Source organism: Lepisosteus platostomus, chromosome 14 (assembly GCF_059453375.1).
Source record: "Lepisosteus platostomus isolate fLepPlt1 chromosome 14, fLepPlt1.hap1, whole genome shotgun sequence".
NCBI lineage: Eukaryota > Metazoa > Chordata > Actinopteri > Semionotiformes > Lepisosteidae > Lepisosteus > Lepisosteus platostomus.
The window spans coordinates 11411557-11429610 of record NC_142624.1 but is presented as its reverse complement, the minus strand read 5'-3'; the positions used below and the strand labels follow the sequence as shown (position 1 = coordinate 11429610).

Here is an 18054-nt window from a genome sequence, read left to right as displayed (position 1 = left end):
TGGGCTTTGCCCACAAGGACAAAGACCAGGGCTCCCTCGCTGCTCCTTTTGCTCTCTCTCTTTCCCTCCTTTTTTTCCCTTTTTCTCCCTCAGAGATGGCAGACAAGAGGACTTTGATCCGGTTCCACTGGACAAAGAAGACGGAGCCGATGCCGACTGCAAAGGCCTTCTTTATGACCTTCCTGCGAGGGATCTTGCAGTTGGTGGCCGGCGATCTCTACTGCCTCCAGGACAACAAGGCAGAGAGATATATGGAGGCCTACATGGCCACGGACGCGGCGTACGAAAAGGCAACGAGACTGATCAGGGAGAAAGGTAAGCACCCTGGTTTCTCTGATTTCAGGCCGGAGCCTATGAGGAAGACGAACCAGAGGACCATTACGGTTTGCACATACAATCCCTACGTACCAGCGGAACGGGTAACAGCGTACCTAGGGAGGTATGTAACCGTAGTGGGAAAACCGACAGAGGTCAGGAACCAAGGCGTCTGGTACGGCAAACGCCAGTACCGAGTCCTCCTGAAGGAGGACCCAGAGGGCGTTGACAGTTTCCAGCACCCCCCGGCTCGCTTCAACATCGGAGCCGACTGGGGGTACCTCTACTACCCCAGGATGCCGGATTTCTGCAGCAAGTGCAGACGGTCCGGCCACAAGACAAACACATGTGACATCGTCAGATGTCACAACTGCAATGAGGACGGGCACCTGGCAAAAACCTGCCGGGCAGCCAAAAAGTGTGACGGATGCGGCGCCGAGGGACACCTCCTTCGCCAATGTAAGGTAAGCAAACCTTCGTTTGCGCAGGTGGTGGAGGCCGGCAGGCAGAAACCGGTCTCCAGACAAAGGGAGAGGGCTGAGAACAAAGAACCCGCACCTCCCCCGCTGAGACCCGAAACTGCCGAGGCCACACCCCCAGCCGCATTGGTGCCACAAGATGGCCGCCAGGAAGAGGGACAAGATGGCCGACCGGAGGAAGGGCCCTGGATAACTCCCAGCAAAAAGGGAAAGCGCAAGCGGGAGAAGAGACCCAGGGCAGACCCACCTTCGGAAGGACAAAAAAAGAGAGTGGTAAGGGAAAACCGTCTCCTCGTCCTAGAGGAAACTGAACTTTCTTCCCCAGAGGCCCAGGAACAACCGGAGGAGGCGCTCCAGGAAATGGAAACCCTCCCCCCCGAGGCCCAGGAAACGAAGTCCCACGGACAAAAGGAGGAGGCAGCCCAGGAAGAGGTAACCCCCTCCCCCGAGGCCCAGGGACAACAGGAAGAGGCATCACAGGAAGTCAGAACCCTCTCCCCCGAGGCCCAGGAACAACAGGAAGAGGCAGCCCAGGAATTGGAGCCCCCTTCCCCTGAGGCCCAGGAGAAACTGGAGGCCCCCGAAACTCCCCGAGAGAGGGAAGAAAGGAGCCTCCCCGAAGCGGTGGCGGAGAGTATCCTCGAGGACGACGAGGATTATTTCGAAGCCACCCTGGAGCCCGGACTGATGGTAGGGCTGGACCTGTCCAGCATGTTTACATTTCAGTCCCCAGCGAAACCTGGAGGGAGCCCAGCATATTCCCCCCAAGACCCGAACGAGAGGAGTTACATCTAGGCTAAAACAGTGCCCAGATGTAGACTCCCAAGTTTCTACTGTAAGTACAGGGAGGAGGTTTAACTTTCACTAGTTTAGCCATGACTGTGAAACTAACCTTCTTAACAACTAACGTGAGAGGGCTGAGAGACCCAGTGAAAAGACGGGGAGTCTTTCATGATCTGGCCTCAAAGTATTTCTCAGTTTGTTTCTTACAGGAGGTCCACCTGAAGGATGAAAGCGACAAGCTGACATTCACCAGGGAATGGACGAAGGGAGAATCATGCTGGAGCGTAGGAGGGGTCCACTCTTCCGGAGTGGGAATCCTCCTCGGAAACCCAGAGATGACGCTGGTTTCCTCCTTCTCGGTGGTGCAGGGCCGGATCCTGGTCGCAGACATCGACTGGAGGGGGCAGAAGTTGAGAGCGATTAACATCTATGCTCCGACGGAACCCTCTATCCGGAAGGAAGTGTTTGCTGACCTGGCCAGCTGCTGCACCACTAACAGACAGGTGGTGCTCGGCGGGGACTTCAACGTCGACCGGGAGAAGGGGAGCGACGCTAGCTCGGCAGAGCTGGAGTCGCTACTCAAGCAGTTCTCCCTAGTAGACGGCTTCAGACGGTGCCGCCCGAACGACGCCGGACCGACCTGGAAAAACTCCCGGGGAGTGTGCAGCCGCCTGGACTACATCTTCCTGCACACGACCTGCTCCCTGGAGTCGGCGACGGTGTCCCCGGCGTGGTATTCCGACCACGAGCGCTTGACGGTGGTGGCTAACACCAGCCTGCCGGCATTCGGTCGTGGGTACTGGAAGCTGAACCGGGAGATACTGGAGGAAGACGACTTCAGGGCACTGTTCCGGAAAGACTACGCGAGCTTGGGAGACCTGAGAGACGGCTACAGCTCCGTGGTGGAATGGTGGGAGTCGGTGAAGGACAGGACCCGAACCCTGGCGCAGACGTACTGCAGACGGAAGGCGGCCAGGGAGAGGAAGGAAGCTGCACGACTCCAGAGGCAACTCGAGGAGGAGTACAGCTCGGCTAACGGGGGAGGAGCCTTCAATTCAGCCCGGGCACGGGACATGAAGGAGAGGCTCCGCAGACTGCACACGGAGAAAGCCAAGGCTTTCCTCGTCAAGGCACAGAGGGAGCATTATGAAAATAATGAAACCTGTTCCTCCTATTTCTTCAACCAGGTCCGGGGAGCCCAGAAAAAGAGGGTGATCCACAGCCTGAGACGGGGAGATGGAGAGGAAGTGCTGGACGAGAGCGACAAAGTAGAGGCGGCCACCGCTTTCTACACGGAGCTCTTTTCAGAAAAGCAGACGGAGGTGGAGGCAGGCGATGCTTTTCTGGAGGGGCTGACGGCACGAGTACCGGAGGAGGTGAGGGAGGACTTGGAGGGTCCGATCACGGCCGAGGAGCTGAAGGCGGGGCTCTTGTCCATGGAGAATGGCAAGGTGCCGGGGCCGGACGGACTCCCCAAGGAATTCTACACCTGCTTCTGGGACACCCTGGCGGCAGATCTGGTGGAAGTGGCGCAGGAGATCTTCCGCCGGGGGAAACTCGGAGACACCATGAGGGAGGGCGTCATCTCCCTGCTCTTCAAGGGAGGAGACGCCGCCGACCTCAAAAACTGGAGGCCGATCACGATGCTCTGCGTGGATGTAAAGATCCTGTCCAAGCTCCTGACCGGCAGACTGAGAACCGCCCTCCCCCACATCATCCACAGCGACCACACGTGTGGGGTGGAGGGGCGATCCGTCAGCTGGAACCTCCAGCTGACCAGAGACGCCATCGCCTGGGCCGAGGACCGGAACGTGCCCATGATGGTGGTCAGCCTGGACCAGGAGAAAGCCTTCGACAGAGTGAACCACAGCTATCTGTTCAGGGTGCTGGAACGCTTCGGTTTCGGAGAGAGTTTCAGCCGCTGGATTCAGATTCTGTACTCTGACGTGGGCAGCAGAGTGAATGTGAACGGAAACCTGGGGGATTTCATTCCCCAGGAATCCGGAGTACGACAGGGCTGCCCCCTTTCACCCCTTCTCTATGTTCTCTTCACAGAGCCCTTAGCAGAGGCGGTGAGACGGGACCCCGTCATCGACGGCCTGGAGATACCGGGAGGCGCGGGGGAAACCCTGAAGATCTCCCAGTACGCCGATGACACGACGCTGTTCCTGAGGTCGGACAGGGGGTTGAGGAGGGCCCTGCAGGTCATGGAGCAATACTCCAGAGCCTCGGGGTCGAAGCTCAACCGCCGAAAGAGCAAACTGAAGTTCTTCGGACCCTGGAAGCACAGGACGACGGCGCCGGAGGGTCTCGAGCTCTGCACGGAGCCCCTCAGAATACTGGGGGTTTCCTTCCAGAGCCGGGACAACGAGACCAACAACTGGACTGAGAGGATCGTCAAGGTAAACACGAAGCTGGGTCTGTGGAAAACGCGGTCGCTGTCCTACACAAGGAAAGTGATGGTGTTGAAAGCAGACGTCCTGCCGGCTTTGGTTTACCTGGCGGTGGTGTACCCGCTGCCGGCCAGACTCAGACGGGCGCTGCAAGGGATGATCTTCGGCTTCGTCTGGGGCGGCAGGTACGAGTCCATCACGAGAAACCGGATGTGTCAGCCGGTCGAGGAAGGGGGTCGTGATGTCCCACATTTCCCCCTGAAACTCGACTGCATCTTCTTCTGCAACCTCTGTCGGGCGCTGCGGGAGCCCATCGGCCACAAGTACCAGTACTTTGTCAGGCTGTGGCTCTCCATCCCGATGAGGCACTTGGTCCAGTGGTCAAACACTGGGCCCAAGGCAGAGAGGCGACCGGAGTTCTACACCCACGCTGTCAAGTGGAGCAGGAGGTACGAGGCCACGAGACAGCCAGAGCTCTGCACCAACCACAGAGCTCTGTACAAAGAGGTGAGGGGGCACCTGGTCGCCAACGAAAGGCTGCGAGTTCCCAGACAAGTCTGGGAAAGAACGCAGCCGAAAGAACTGGACAACGAACTGAAGGACCTCAACTGGATGGCCGTTCACAAGAGACTGGCTACCAGAGAGGTCCTCTACAGACACTCGATTTCCAGGAATCCGCATTGCCCCCGGGACACGTGTTTCGTCGAGGAGACTCAGGAGCACGTTTTCTGGAGCTGCCCCTTCGCCAAGGCGGTGTGGGGCAGAATGGACAACATAATGCAACTCCTGGAAACGAATGCGGTGCTCAGCTACCAGTACATTCTGCTGGGGCTGGCACTTACCGGACTGGACAGGGGGACGCAGTTCCTGATGTGGCTGCTGCTGTCCCTCACAAAGAAAGGCCTGTGGGACGCAAGGAACAATCTCATCCGGCACAACAACAAGTGGGGAGCGAGGGAGCTGGAGGAGAGGATCCTGGCGGACCTCAGGAGGAGGATGAAGCGTGACGTTGCTAAATGGGGTTTCCCCATGGCAAAGGAGCGCTGGAAAGGCCTATGGACCGTGTACAGGGATTAATGGTTTACAGCAAGCGGTAGGGTTTGGAGGGACTCTCATAATAGCGCAAATCCGCCCACCCTTGCAAGGATTGATAACGGACAATCACCGCCGTTCCGCCGTTGTTTTAACATTGTGGAGTGTTATTGTGTGAGATTTTTCCTTTTGAGATGTGTTTTTTTCGGAATAAAGTCTATTTTATAAGAAAAAAAAAACTGTAGAATTATAGAGGAGACATGTTGTCTCTTTTCTTTCCAGCTTGGAATTAACTTTTACCTACTTGTATATACTATTGCAGCCCCTTTATGTAATGTAGCTCCGTACTTCTCACAAAGACTAGGAGTGTTAACACTGTGTAATGTTATGTAGAATAGACGGTTCTGCCAGTTCTGGGGGATGGGAAGGAATTTTCAGTAGTATATAATAATAGAGAAATCATAACAATAACCCCTAGTTGTTTCATGCTAATGCAATCCAACTGAAAGAAGGACACTTAAATCAACTTAAATCCTCTCTCACCCACTTTGATTTGGAAACAGAATGATTAAAAATGGGAGGGAATGTTTCGTGCCAGTAAGTGCATTATCATCTTGCATCAGAGGGAAGGGAAAAAGCTGGTAGTGATTGTCATTTATTTCATAAATTAAAAAAACACCTTATTTTGAATTTGAATTAATCAAATCCCAGGTGTGAGTTCATAAAGCCAGAATTACACACTTTCCCTACATAACACCTGACCATCTACTGTAAAGCTTTCAGTGCTTTGTTTGTGTATATTCCAATCGCAGCGGGGACAGGGTGTGTGGGGAAACATTTAGGCTACAATTGAATCGGGGCTCTGTATTCTTCACACCTGAAACATTGTTTTCTCTGAAAACAATTTCTTACCTCTTTAGCTGATCTTTTGCAGCCCTGCTCATGCTTACATAGCTCCCAACATGAATTCTCGTTCTTGACTGAGAAAGCTTTAGATAACTTTACAACCATTTTTTATTTTCAACAAATTGTAAATATGATGTTAACATTGGCGTTTTTATTAATTTATCACTTAAGCATATAGAGGAGTGTCAGCTGTCTAGGAGAGCTCCCCCCTTCACCCCACAGACAGACTGATAAAGCAATTTTGAAGTGTTAACTATCCAGCCATTGCAAGCCACTGCAGCTGCCAAAAAATAAATAAACAATAAACCTTTTTTTCTCCCGATAGTAACTGTAACAAATTGTCATGTTTCACATCCTTGAGAAACAATCATGACGTTCTCATCCAGTCTAAGGTTTGATGTTTTTTTTATTTTGAAACCGTGATCTTGACATGCAGTTGTGAAGTAGAGTTAACAGCTTCAGTTTTGAAAAGTTATTAATAATATCTTCCGTGTCACATTAATATTAGAATGTTCCACCAAATCGGAAGTGTAAAAAGATGTGATACACAACGTGTCTCCTCTAGAACTTTTTAGTTAACAGAAAAATCCTTCCAGAGCCACACAACATTGTCCAATAATACTCTTCTAGTGTCTCATTTACAGGGAGTAACAGTACATACAATGTCTGGTGGAGTTTCAGCGTTCACTTTTCTGTAATCTGTACATAACCATGATGTCTCATCAAAGTTTGCTACCAATAAACATGGAGGCTTCACAGACTTCCTTCTTTGAACTCAATTGTGCTCCAGTAAATAATGTACAGTTTATCACCTTCTGCAATGCTTCTTTTTTAGCAGGATTTGCGCGATAAGCAGATTGTTTAATGGGGATGAAATTACCCACGTCAATATCAGTGTACGACACAGGTTTGAGTCAGAGTGTCTGTTAATAAAACAATGCACCTTCCAATACATACAACTATTGCATGATTTGTTTATCAGTTTTAACTAAATTAGGGGAATTAAATCAGTCAGAATCTCAGAGCGCCAATTGTAAAAATAACCCTTTGTAAAACCTTTGTTTACCATAAAAAGTTTCACAAGAAATCTTTAAATCACAAAACCATCACTTAATTTTTCCAGATACACAAATTCAACTACAGTCAACAACAAGCTATAATAGTGGACTATTTATATGTATTCACTACATAAAAAACTAAACGAAAGTAATTATCTGAAAGTAATTGTGCACACTGCTGGTACAATCACTGCTGGTAACCAGGTAATGGTCTGCGCTACCCCTGCTGGGATTAGATTCAGATTGTATGTGGGCTCAGAGCCATACAGTATATCACTGTACCATGGACAGCAGAGAACTCTGCTGCATGAAAAAGCTGAATTATACACTGTCTAGGTCTCAACTGATGACATTCTTTATTATTTCATTGTTGAGTTCTGTTACATATACATTAAAGTTTAATGGGAGATCATACAGTCAGATATTGAAAACATACAGAACAAAAGACAGTTCCATCAGAGTGGATTTTTTTTTTTAAATAGAGTAGGCATCTCTTTTTATGTTACCTTGTGAGCATGTTATCAACAGTGGTGGCTTGAAAATGCATTGAAGGTGCATTGCATTGATGTTTTATGCATGATACAGCTAAGAGCTCCATTAACCCCTTGGTTAATTTGTGATTTATAAATTAAGTTCAGTTTTAACCTATGACGTTCAGTGTAGTAGATATGTAGATCTTAGAAGAGTAAAGAAAGCAGTAGTAAAAAAACAATCTGAGAACAAGATAGATATGTAAATAAAAGTGATTTTAATAAAACTTTGTATTTGTACTCAAACAGTGTAGGATTTACTTCATATCAATGTGAACAGTTTTAACATCTATTTGTCTTCTTTTAGGCTGTTACTAGGAATGTAAATGATTATTTATTAATAACCTGGACTAGATATGTGTGGAGTCTCACCCTGAGGTCTATTTGACTCATTCTCCAAAACAAATTCTGAGGGTCTAATCAGACACCCCCCTGCTCTTCTGTAGGGATTTTATAGGAAAAGCTATGCACAAGTGCAACTAAATCCTTAATATAGTCATGCAAATATAGCACCTAGAATGTCTCTTTGCTGCTCCCTTGTAGTTCCACTATTTTTTTCCTCCTGAACCTGGCTGTCCTGTTATAATTACATATACAAAAGTGCCACAGACAGGGGATCTTTTGTATATTTTTGCTTTTAATGTGTTAATCTGACCAACACATTGGTGGTTTTTAAGGACTGTTTTTGTCCTTGAGTCACAGCTGTGTGATTGGATGGCAGATTGCAATTTGTTTAACTTACATTGGAGTACATATACAAGTTTTTTTTTTTTAACATCATGGAAGCTATTTTGCTCTGTAATAGAACTTAAACTCTCAATTACTCAAAGTGAAAATGTGTTCATTATGTGTTGTGGATTCCACAGCAGTGAGAGAGAGCCTCCTGATATCCTTAAAATTTAATTCTATGCCCCTTCTTAAGATAAATATGTCAGCTAGGTCTGCCTATCACAGATGAATGAAATGTACAGTAGGCAAACTTTGCGAACAGCCACTTGAGGAACTACAGTAATTCATGATCAGCAGGGATACAAAAATCTGTAGTACAAGTGTAAATAACAACTGTGTGCTCTTTGGACTGCAGGCAGGAACAATTTCTTTTGATAAAAGCTTTTGACATTTGGAGGTAGCTACCTAGACATGTCTTTGAAACAAAGAAAACTTTCAAAATGTTTAGATAATATCCTTAGATGTACATACCAATGGTACCTGAAAAGCAGTTTCATCCTTGCTTTTTTGTTTTTATTATAAATAACACTGACCTATAAAGAGAACACATCACTCACAATTTCTGCACACAACGCTGTAAAAATGGCTTTTCTTTATTAAATATACATATATTTACAAGTTAATGTCTGTACATTAACAGCCATAAAAAAACAAACCAATGAAAAGATAGTCATAATAAAAATAAGAGGCTTCAAATTTGATAATCTTTAAGGGACTCAATGCACTTAAATAATGTGTTCAGGCAACAGGTTGCTGAGCATTTTCTCAGTTAATCTGAAATTATAATATTATTGTAAAACAAATGTAGTGTATTTAAATAAAAGTTCAGGCTAGCTCTTCTGTGTTTTTATATTCTTAACTTCTAAATACTGTAATTCCCTAGATCATCATACTGATTGAAAGTGTTTGTTTTGCTGGAAAGAGTGAAAACAACCACATTCTTATAAATAAATATACAGTATTCCTATTTAATAATGTTTTTAATTTGTGTAAAGAAAAAGAAACATCCTTATGGGAAATCATTTGAATCATTTATTAAAAAATAAGGTTCATATGGTTTTAATTGTATGTATGTTTTTGAAGATAATGGTATTGTTGATGAAAACACAGCAAAAACTTCATAATTCATAAAATATTTATTATCTATGATGACCACAAAAAAAAAAAACAAACAATAATGACAGTAAAGCCGCAGTGAAATGACAATTTAGAACCTTATAATTATTTCTCCCATTTTAGTTAAGGGTGATGTGTAAATCCAGTTTAGGGTATAAAAAATAAGCAAATGAAAATAATAGCATGAGCTGGATAAATTTCAACCATATTCTACAGGCAGGTTTGCTTCACTCTATTATGATGCAATATTCTCTAACAAATTCATTAACATCTTTGAATTTTTCAGTTCTAAAACAACCTATTGCCTGAATCTTTGCAATTTGAATGCCCATTGATTTATACACAGCATAGAAAGACAGTAACATAGATTATGACCAGACATAATATACAATACAAAAGTGTGCTTTTTCTTGTTGAGAGAAGGGAAGAAAACATGTAGTAAATAAACACGTTTGTGAACAAATTGCAATACAATCTGCACATTATTGATTGTTATGTCTAAATACAGTAGTTATGTGAACTGTTAGGACTTTAATGCATACACATAGTTTTCAATGACATAAATCTGAATTTGCTTATCTTATGCACATCCTACTTTCGGCAGCAAATTAAAATACCCTTCTTATACATTTATATGTTTCAAGGTTTTTGGACCAGTGCAAACTTTATTCAACTTTCTCATTTTTGAAAAACCTTGCTTAATAAATTATAATATGTAATTATGACTTCAAGTGAGTATAGATCAGACCCTTGAAGATCCTGCTGAAATTTCATTTTCTTATTTTTTCTGAGAAGCAACTTTACTTTGAACACATGTCTGTATTTTTGAACTGCTGCAAATCAATATGGTAAAACTATTAAACTGTGTAAAAACAAGTTGCAGGACATCAATTAGTTTTGCCACTATGACAATGCTGCAAGATAAAGCTCTAAACTTACTATAGAAAGTACTACTATTATTTCATTTCTCATTAGCTTAAATCCCAGAAGTTCATAGGTACAACTATCTCAGTTAAGTAAATGGGAGAAAACAAAGAATGCCCTTACACCTCTTTTTTTCTTCCATCAACACACAAACACCTTTTAGATTTCTGCTGACAGTGCAATTGCAAGAGAAATAATATTCCCACTGTTGTTCAGCTCAGCAGAAAAGTGTCTTTATTATTAGAACAAAAATGATAAGGAAATACAGATGCTTTCATACTCTTCCCCTGAGACAACATAATTTACCCTTTACCCTGCCATTCTGTGTGTGAATACTCCAGGTCCATGTATTTTAAGAATAATTATTCTTGAGGAATCTTGTCTTGATTCAGTTAGCATCCAAAACATTTGGTCAAATATCCTGCTATGCAACTTCTTTCTTGTAAATAAATATAGAAATTAAGTAATCAAATACATACTAATTTTATCAGAAGTAATGAATGAACATGTTTTCCCCCAGCTTTGTCAAGGTTTTGATATAGACTAATATATACATCAAAGGAATATATTTAGTGGCATATAGTGGCTTGGTAGAGCTTCTCAAGTTAAATATTTTTAAGGTTACTACACAGAACATTGATTACATTGTTTTTTTTTGTTTTTCAACAGATTAACAACATCAAATGTTTTGCTTTTTGTTTAATTTTACAACCTTACAAAGAAAACAAAGTTATCTAATAAAATCCCTAAATGTCTGGTATCATCTCAACACAGCGTTTCTTTTCAGTTTTTGCCCAAAATAATTGTATAGTCCTTTATAAACAAAATACCAAGGATAGAAAGATATTCTATATTACAACGGAATTGTTTAGCATTTCTAGTTTTTTTATTATAGAAGTTCCATTATAGATGATCCATTTATTAAACAGAGAATTATTTAATCCTTACTCTTATTTATTACTTAATTTAAAAATGTATCTAACTTATTTATAATCCTTAATTTTAATTTAATGAGTTCAGATCTTGGTTTCATATGGTTTCCATTCCACTTCTGACTGCACTTCTTTAATTGAGCTCTGTGAAGTTTGTGTTAACAAGCACAGACAATGAAACCCACCACATTTGCTTTTGCTTTGTTTGTGCCATTGAAAGTCATGATTGTGGTGCTTGTGTTCCTGAGATATTGTGACTAGGTTTTTTTGAGGATGTGACGTCACTCAGCCCCCCTACAATGATAGGAAAATCAAAGCAGTTTCTTTGTGCTATGTTTGTTCTGGTTTGAAATTAGCGTCAGTTCTGCTTTCATTTTCGAGATATAGCACATACTCTTTTGGGATGTCACTACAATGGCCCAAGAGAATTTTTTTTGTGATACATTCGTGCTGGTTTGTGCCATTGAAAGTAGCATCAGGGCTGATTTTGTTAAAGAGATATATAACATTCTTTTTTCAGTTTATGACATCACTGAGTTCCCCTACAATGGTGCTTGTGGTACTGTATGTATGTGCTGGTTTGTAACATTAAAAGATAAGATCATTTTATTGGCCATAACAATTTCTTAGGAATTTGTCTGATTTTGGTCCCAACAGATAGAGCATTCTTTTTCTACAATACTGTCTCGAAGGAACTTTATAAATAATTTAAAAAAGAGGACAAGGATCTGATTCTGGGAATTCACTTCCCACAGTTTAGCTAAACATTAATAATACACACTGAATAATTAAGGTACTTAATATAATAAACTAAATAATTAATATGTGGAAGCTTAGTACTGTTTTACTGCTCACATATTATTCTAACAAAAGATTGACATTGAAAGGGAATAGCTTTATTTTAACTGATGACAATTCCTGTAAATTACTTTCTCAATCTGTTAAGGAGGAGAGATGGATGGATGTTTGCCCATTATGTCTTCCGGCATATAGGGCAGCAACATCCTGTTGTTGTTTCTATAACATTATTTTTTATGGGACAGGGTTGTTAGACTTGTGCCCAACCTCCAACATAGGATCTGGTGTCTGACATGGGACACAAACCCATTACCCTCAGATTATGATTCGTATGCTCTACTAACAGAGCTAGGCGGGCTGAAGAGAGGAGGGCGATCTTTTCTATTTGAATAAAAGTAGATTATATGTATATATTGCCTGTGTGTGCTTGTGTGAACAGTAAAATTAAATCTCTTGCCATTTTACACTTGAAAAAGGAACATTAGGAAGCAATTGCAGTTTCTTAAAAAAGATTTAACTAGCATGTCATAGTATTTTGTAGCTCTGTCAGTACTTTTAGAAAGAACTGTGTATTCAAAAGGGTTAGAATGAGCAATTCCTTAGATAAAAACTCTTCTTCTGATTGTATTGTATGTATTGTATTATTAATATTGTATCATTCGTTACACTGTGTCTGTGTTGTCTGTGTTAAGCTGCTGTTGCACTGCAATTTCCCTCACGGGATCAATAAAGTATCTATCTAAAAAATCTGTGTTTTACTATATTTCTATGCAATGCTAATACATAAACATGGAAAAGTACCAGGATATTGGATTATATGTTTTGTTAGTGGAACTATGCACTGAATTGACTGTGCTTAATCTTAAATCAGCAGAACAACATTGCAGACACTACCGTGTCACAAATAAATGACAAGGATGATTGGTAATTAACATGCTTTCCTACCACAGTAGGCACTGTAAAGTGTGGTAAAGTAATGGCAAAAAATCTAAATGCAAAAAATAAAAAAACAACAACAAACTACATGACATTTTTTAAATATTTCATTTGATTTACCTGTAAATCATAATAACTATTTTTTAGCATTTGTTCCTAAGTGTTGCATTTGAAGTGCACATTAGAAAGTAGCTGGGGTGACACATTGGCGCAGTGGTTAGCAATGCAGCTCTTATAACTGGGGCCATGAGTTACATTCCCGACCTGAGGTGCTAATCTGCGTGGAGTTGATATGTTTTCCTCATGTTTGTGTGTATTTCCTCTAGGTACAATGGAAAATTGGCCCTGGTGTCAGTGTGTGTGTGTGTACTCTATGTCTATGCCTGCATGTGCCCCGTGATGGACTGGTTTACTGTCCAAGGTGAATGCCGCCTTGTTCCCATTGCTTGATGACATAGGATATGTCATCCCCATGACCCTGAATTATATGAAGCAGCTAGAAAATGGATGAATGGATTATAAAGTAGTTATACAGTATGTAGATCAAAACTGAAACAATGCAATGATATATACATTTCCAATAACCACCTATTGCAACACTAAATACAAACTTTTTGTCTAAATGCTTTAGATTTAAAATGAAATTGTGGGGCTGTTGAAATATTCAATGTAAAGATCAAAAGTGGTGTCACAATGAAATCCACTTCAGGGCTCCAGACTGCGACTGAAATGGAGTCAAATGCGACAAAAAATAGGAATTTACAACAATAATTTAAAATGTAGTCACCATTATCGACAGACACCAAAACTTTGTTAGTTTGTGCCGATATGTGGTCAAATTTCATCTGATGTTACTTAATTATATCTTTAGAGTGCTCGCTTTTACATTCATTCATCACAGCACACGGCAGTGACTGTTGGTTAAGAGGAATGAAGCTAAGAAGCTTCACACTAGAACACACTCTACTGAAAACGTTCCACACCCTAGCTGATCTGCTAAGAATGGCAAAGTCTAAAATTACAGACTTTTTAAAAGAGTTTGATTCATCCTTCAACAGGTCTAAATGGCATTTCAGAACTTTGTGGCTTCAGGAATTTGCTTGGCTTAGGGATGATAAAGTTAAACAAAGGATGCACTGTGACTTGAGTTCTAAAGCCGGTAGGACATTGCATGGAAAATTGAGTTTTTCAATGGGACAAATAATTTAAAAAAGGAAATGGTAAAAAACCAAACTTCTGACTCTAAGCATATTGACTGAAGCTCGTGATTGTGTAATTGCAAAGTTTGCCCCAAGTCAGACACCTTTAGCCCCGGCTGTGTCTCACGTCTGTGGAAAAAAAGCTGAGAAAGACTTAAAAGCTGAAAATGAAATTTAATTCAGCCTATATGATCGCACGTGAGGAATTACCGTTCACAAAAGACATATGATAACGACACCAAATGTGCTGAGTTTATTGGGTGCATTGCAGACTAACTATTTTGATTCTGTAATTTGGTGACTAAAAAAAAATAATGAAATGTTCATTTTAGGATTCATTTTTGATTTATTTTTTTAAATGAATCAAATGAATTATTTCTCTGGGATGAAAGCAGGACAGATGTTTCTTTTAATGTACAGAGTGGCGCAAGCGTAACACAAGCAAATGAGACCGATTCAGTTATCCTTTGCTGTTGGAGGGGGCTGAGTGATGTCAGATCTCCAAAAAAGAATGTGCTTGATCTAAAAAATGTAAGCAACACAGACTCTACTTTCAATGGTACAAACAAGCAAAAACGCCTGGCAAACAAATAAGACAGATTTGGTTCTCCTGTATGATTGTAGAAGGTAAGTGATATCACACCCACAAAAAAATAATATGCTACTTTCAATAGCATACACACAACATAAACATATCACCAATGAATGACACTGGTCTGATTCTCCTTCTACTTAGTGGATGAGCTGAGTGATGTCATATTCCTGAAAGAATAAGACGCTACTTCACAGGAACAAAAGCAATTAAAAATGCTACTTTCAACATAAACCAGCACAAATGGAGCACAAACTAATGTGGTGGGTTTCACTGTTTGTGCTGTTTGCAGTTATTTAATGTTAGCTGTTAGCTGGAGTTATATAGCTCCTTTATATAACTAAGTATTTGAAAAAACTGTCACGTCAAATGTAGATTTTGTCTTGAGCTTTTTCCATTTGTAAAGAACCTGTAAAATGTGTACTTTAGAAATGGAATTTGCTCATCCCTTCAGTCTAAATGGTTTGGCTATTCAAACACAGCACAATATCAGGAGTGAATGTTAAAAAATGTTTTTGCAAGCTAAACAATAATTTAAAATAAACAGTAAGTGACTATATAGATATTCAATAAATAAGAATTAAAAATAAGAAATATTTGCATTTAACCTCACATTGAAGGCTTATATTCATAATTGACATCAGTACATGATAAAACATTTGATTTAACTTCAAATTTAAATAAAAACTGGTTGTAAAATTAAAGTAAATAGCTAAGACATTAATCACGACCATAGAAAATACTAATGTGTTCTGCAAATTCGATGGGGTTTCTTTGAAGGTCCCACTAAACACCTGATAGATTAATATTTGAGGCCTTTTTCTGCTACATTACAGAAACAGATATGCCTTAGGTGTACATACTCCATCATAAACTCAGATATGTTTTGGAAGATATTACAGCATTATGCATCCATGAGAAGGTTTTAGAGATTGTAGAGGAAAGGTATTTAAAATTATTATGTATTTTAAAAATTATGTCACAAAGCAACAAGCTGTAAGTAACTGTACTGTATAGTCTAGGATATGGGTCTTATTTTTTCACATATGGAAATCTATGATGCCCTTTTATAAGCACAGACTTGGTAACAGAATAATTGACAAATTATGTTAAACAGAACATTACATAATCATAAAAAGCAGAATTTCAAGCATACTGCACAAATTAAAGGAGATAAAATTAAGTTGTTTTATGTAGGTTATTCTGGAGGAATATATGTATATATTTCTTACGTTAATGGTGTTCTTGATGTTTTTAGATCATGTTAATTATACATTTTATTGGTTTAGGGAAAAGGGTGGTAATTATTAAACATCATGACATTCCCCCATTGTACATCATAGTGTTTTAACAGGTCAAGGCATACCTGCAATACAGTAGCTAGCATTTATTCATTAAACCAATATGCTTTTTTGCTTAGTGTGTGAAAATAAGTAAAACACCTACACACTTAATTGTACCTTTTTAAAGTTGAGAGTTTCTTCCTGATAGTGCTTACTGTTTTACAGATTGTCTCCTGATTTTGACCAAATGCTTTGAATGTGTTGTGTTTGTATGGAATGTATGTGGTGGTAAATAAGGCAGTGTCAGCTTGGATTGAATTCATATATAACTTTCATTACTTAAACACAGTCCAGAATTATGTTTTTTTAAGCCTTTATACAAATTTTATGAATTGCCCGTGAAAACAGTTCTGTTTTTTTCTGCATGAGGAAACACAAATATCTTTAAAGCCCACAAGCGATGTGAAACCTGAAAGTAATATGGATTCATGAGTTTTAAAATAATTCTCTGTCATTGTATGTATTGCATCTAGGTGTTCTTTAATACATTTTTCCTTTGAGCAGAAAAAAGTTGATTAAATTTTTGCTCAATGCTTTGATTTCAGTCCTGCAATTTTCACTCACAGACAAGATATAGAAAGCTTTACTGTTGTGTGCTGTCATATCCCTATGGCATATGATTGCACTTTAACTTCAAAATGTTTCATAATAGCTCCATAGTCTATTAAATCTTTGAAATTTCTGCAACTTTAGCCAGCTGTCCACCCCCACTCAAACCTTACATACCTTACCTTACCTATGTTTCTTTCTCCCCTTAAGCTATAAGCAGAATTCTAATTGTACATGAATGGGGGTGCACATTCTGCAGGTCAAATTGGTGAATGCTGTGGTGAAAAGTTAATGTATATAAAGAGTCCATATATGTGTATGTATATTTATATACACACATCTGTATATATTTCACAGGGCCATTTGTTTAATCTTGGACAGGTATGTAAACTGGAAAATACAAATGTGTACTAAAAAAATATAGCAGTGGTCAGATGAAGTATTCTTTCCTACTGTCATGGACTGAATTGTGGAGGTCCAGATCATTTCGAAAAGTAGGTTCCAAACTATGATGGTGCCCCTTTTCCTTCACAACAGCAGTTTGCTCACCTCTTCTATGTTGATAGAGGACACGAGTCATTATTGCCACAATGCAGAGTGTGATGAATATCACCAGAGCAATGACACCTGTTCCAGGGTGAAAAGGAGTGGTTTTAGAGACATTAACCTTACGTATAATTGACGTAATATGAATGGAAAAAATATAACTGGATTTGTAGTTATTTGTATGTTAATTAAATTAAAGTAACACAATATAGATACTGTACCCAATGTTGCTCAATACATAAAACATACAATTTCATGTTTGTTTAAATGTTTTAATGCTACAAAGCATAAACCAGAATGGACAGTAACAGATCTGATACCTCCGGATGGATATTTGTCTAGGTTAATTGCTTGTTTAGTACCTGGGGATGGCAGCACCAATGAAAGCAGTGTACTTAAGGCTAGTCAAGTGTCTAGTTAAAAGATCTTCACTGCACCATCAAGTGAACATGAAACATTAAGAAATAAAATTCACAGGACCATAGATTTTCCATCAATGTTTCTTGTACAGCCATCCATTTTCTTACTGCTTCATCAAATTCAGGGTCACTGGGAAACTGGAGCCCATCCCAGCATTAAACCGGTATAAGACAAGATACTCCTTGTAAATGAACCCGGGGCCCCAGAGCTGCAAGGTAGCAATGCTAACTACTGTGCCACTGTGCCTCACTTTAACTTACTCAAACTTACTAACTTACTAAATAACTTACTAAAAAAGTAAGTCTAACTATTCATTTATGTTTAGTTGCTAGTTGCATATATTTAATAATTGAAACAATTTTAAGCATTCAATCAAACAAAAAACAATATTATTAGGCCACTGTACATTTTTTAGAATGATCAGTTTTTTAAATGTCTGGGGGAAGTTCATCTGTGAATGGTGTTAGCTGATTG

At 40.6% G+C, this 18054-nt stretch overlaps 1 protein-coding gene across 1 annotated transcript in view; it reads right to left on the bottom strand.

The window, feature by feature from the left end:
- Positions 1–8798: 8798 nt before the first annotated feature.
- cntnap5a (contactin associated protein family member 5a) overlaps positions 8799–18054 on the bottom strand; it is a 448552-nt gene continuing 439296 nt past the window's right edge. The window contains exon 24 of the mRNA XM_088607189.1: positions 8799–17241. Within this exon, the coding sequence (XP_088463315.1) occupies positions 17045–17241 (197 nt within the window). The 3' untranslated portion in view covers positions 8799–17044. The remainder of the gene's footprint in view (positions 17242–18054) is intronic.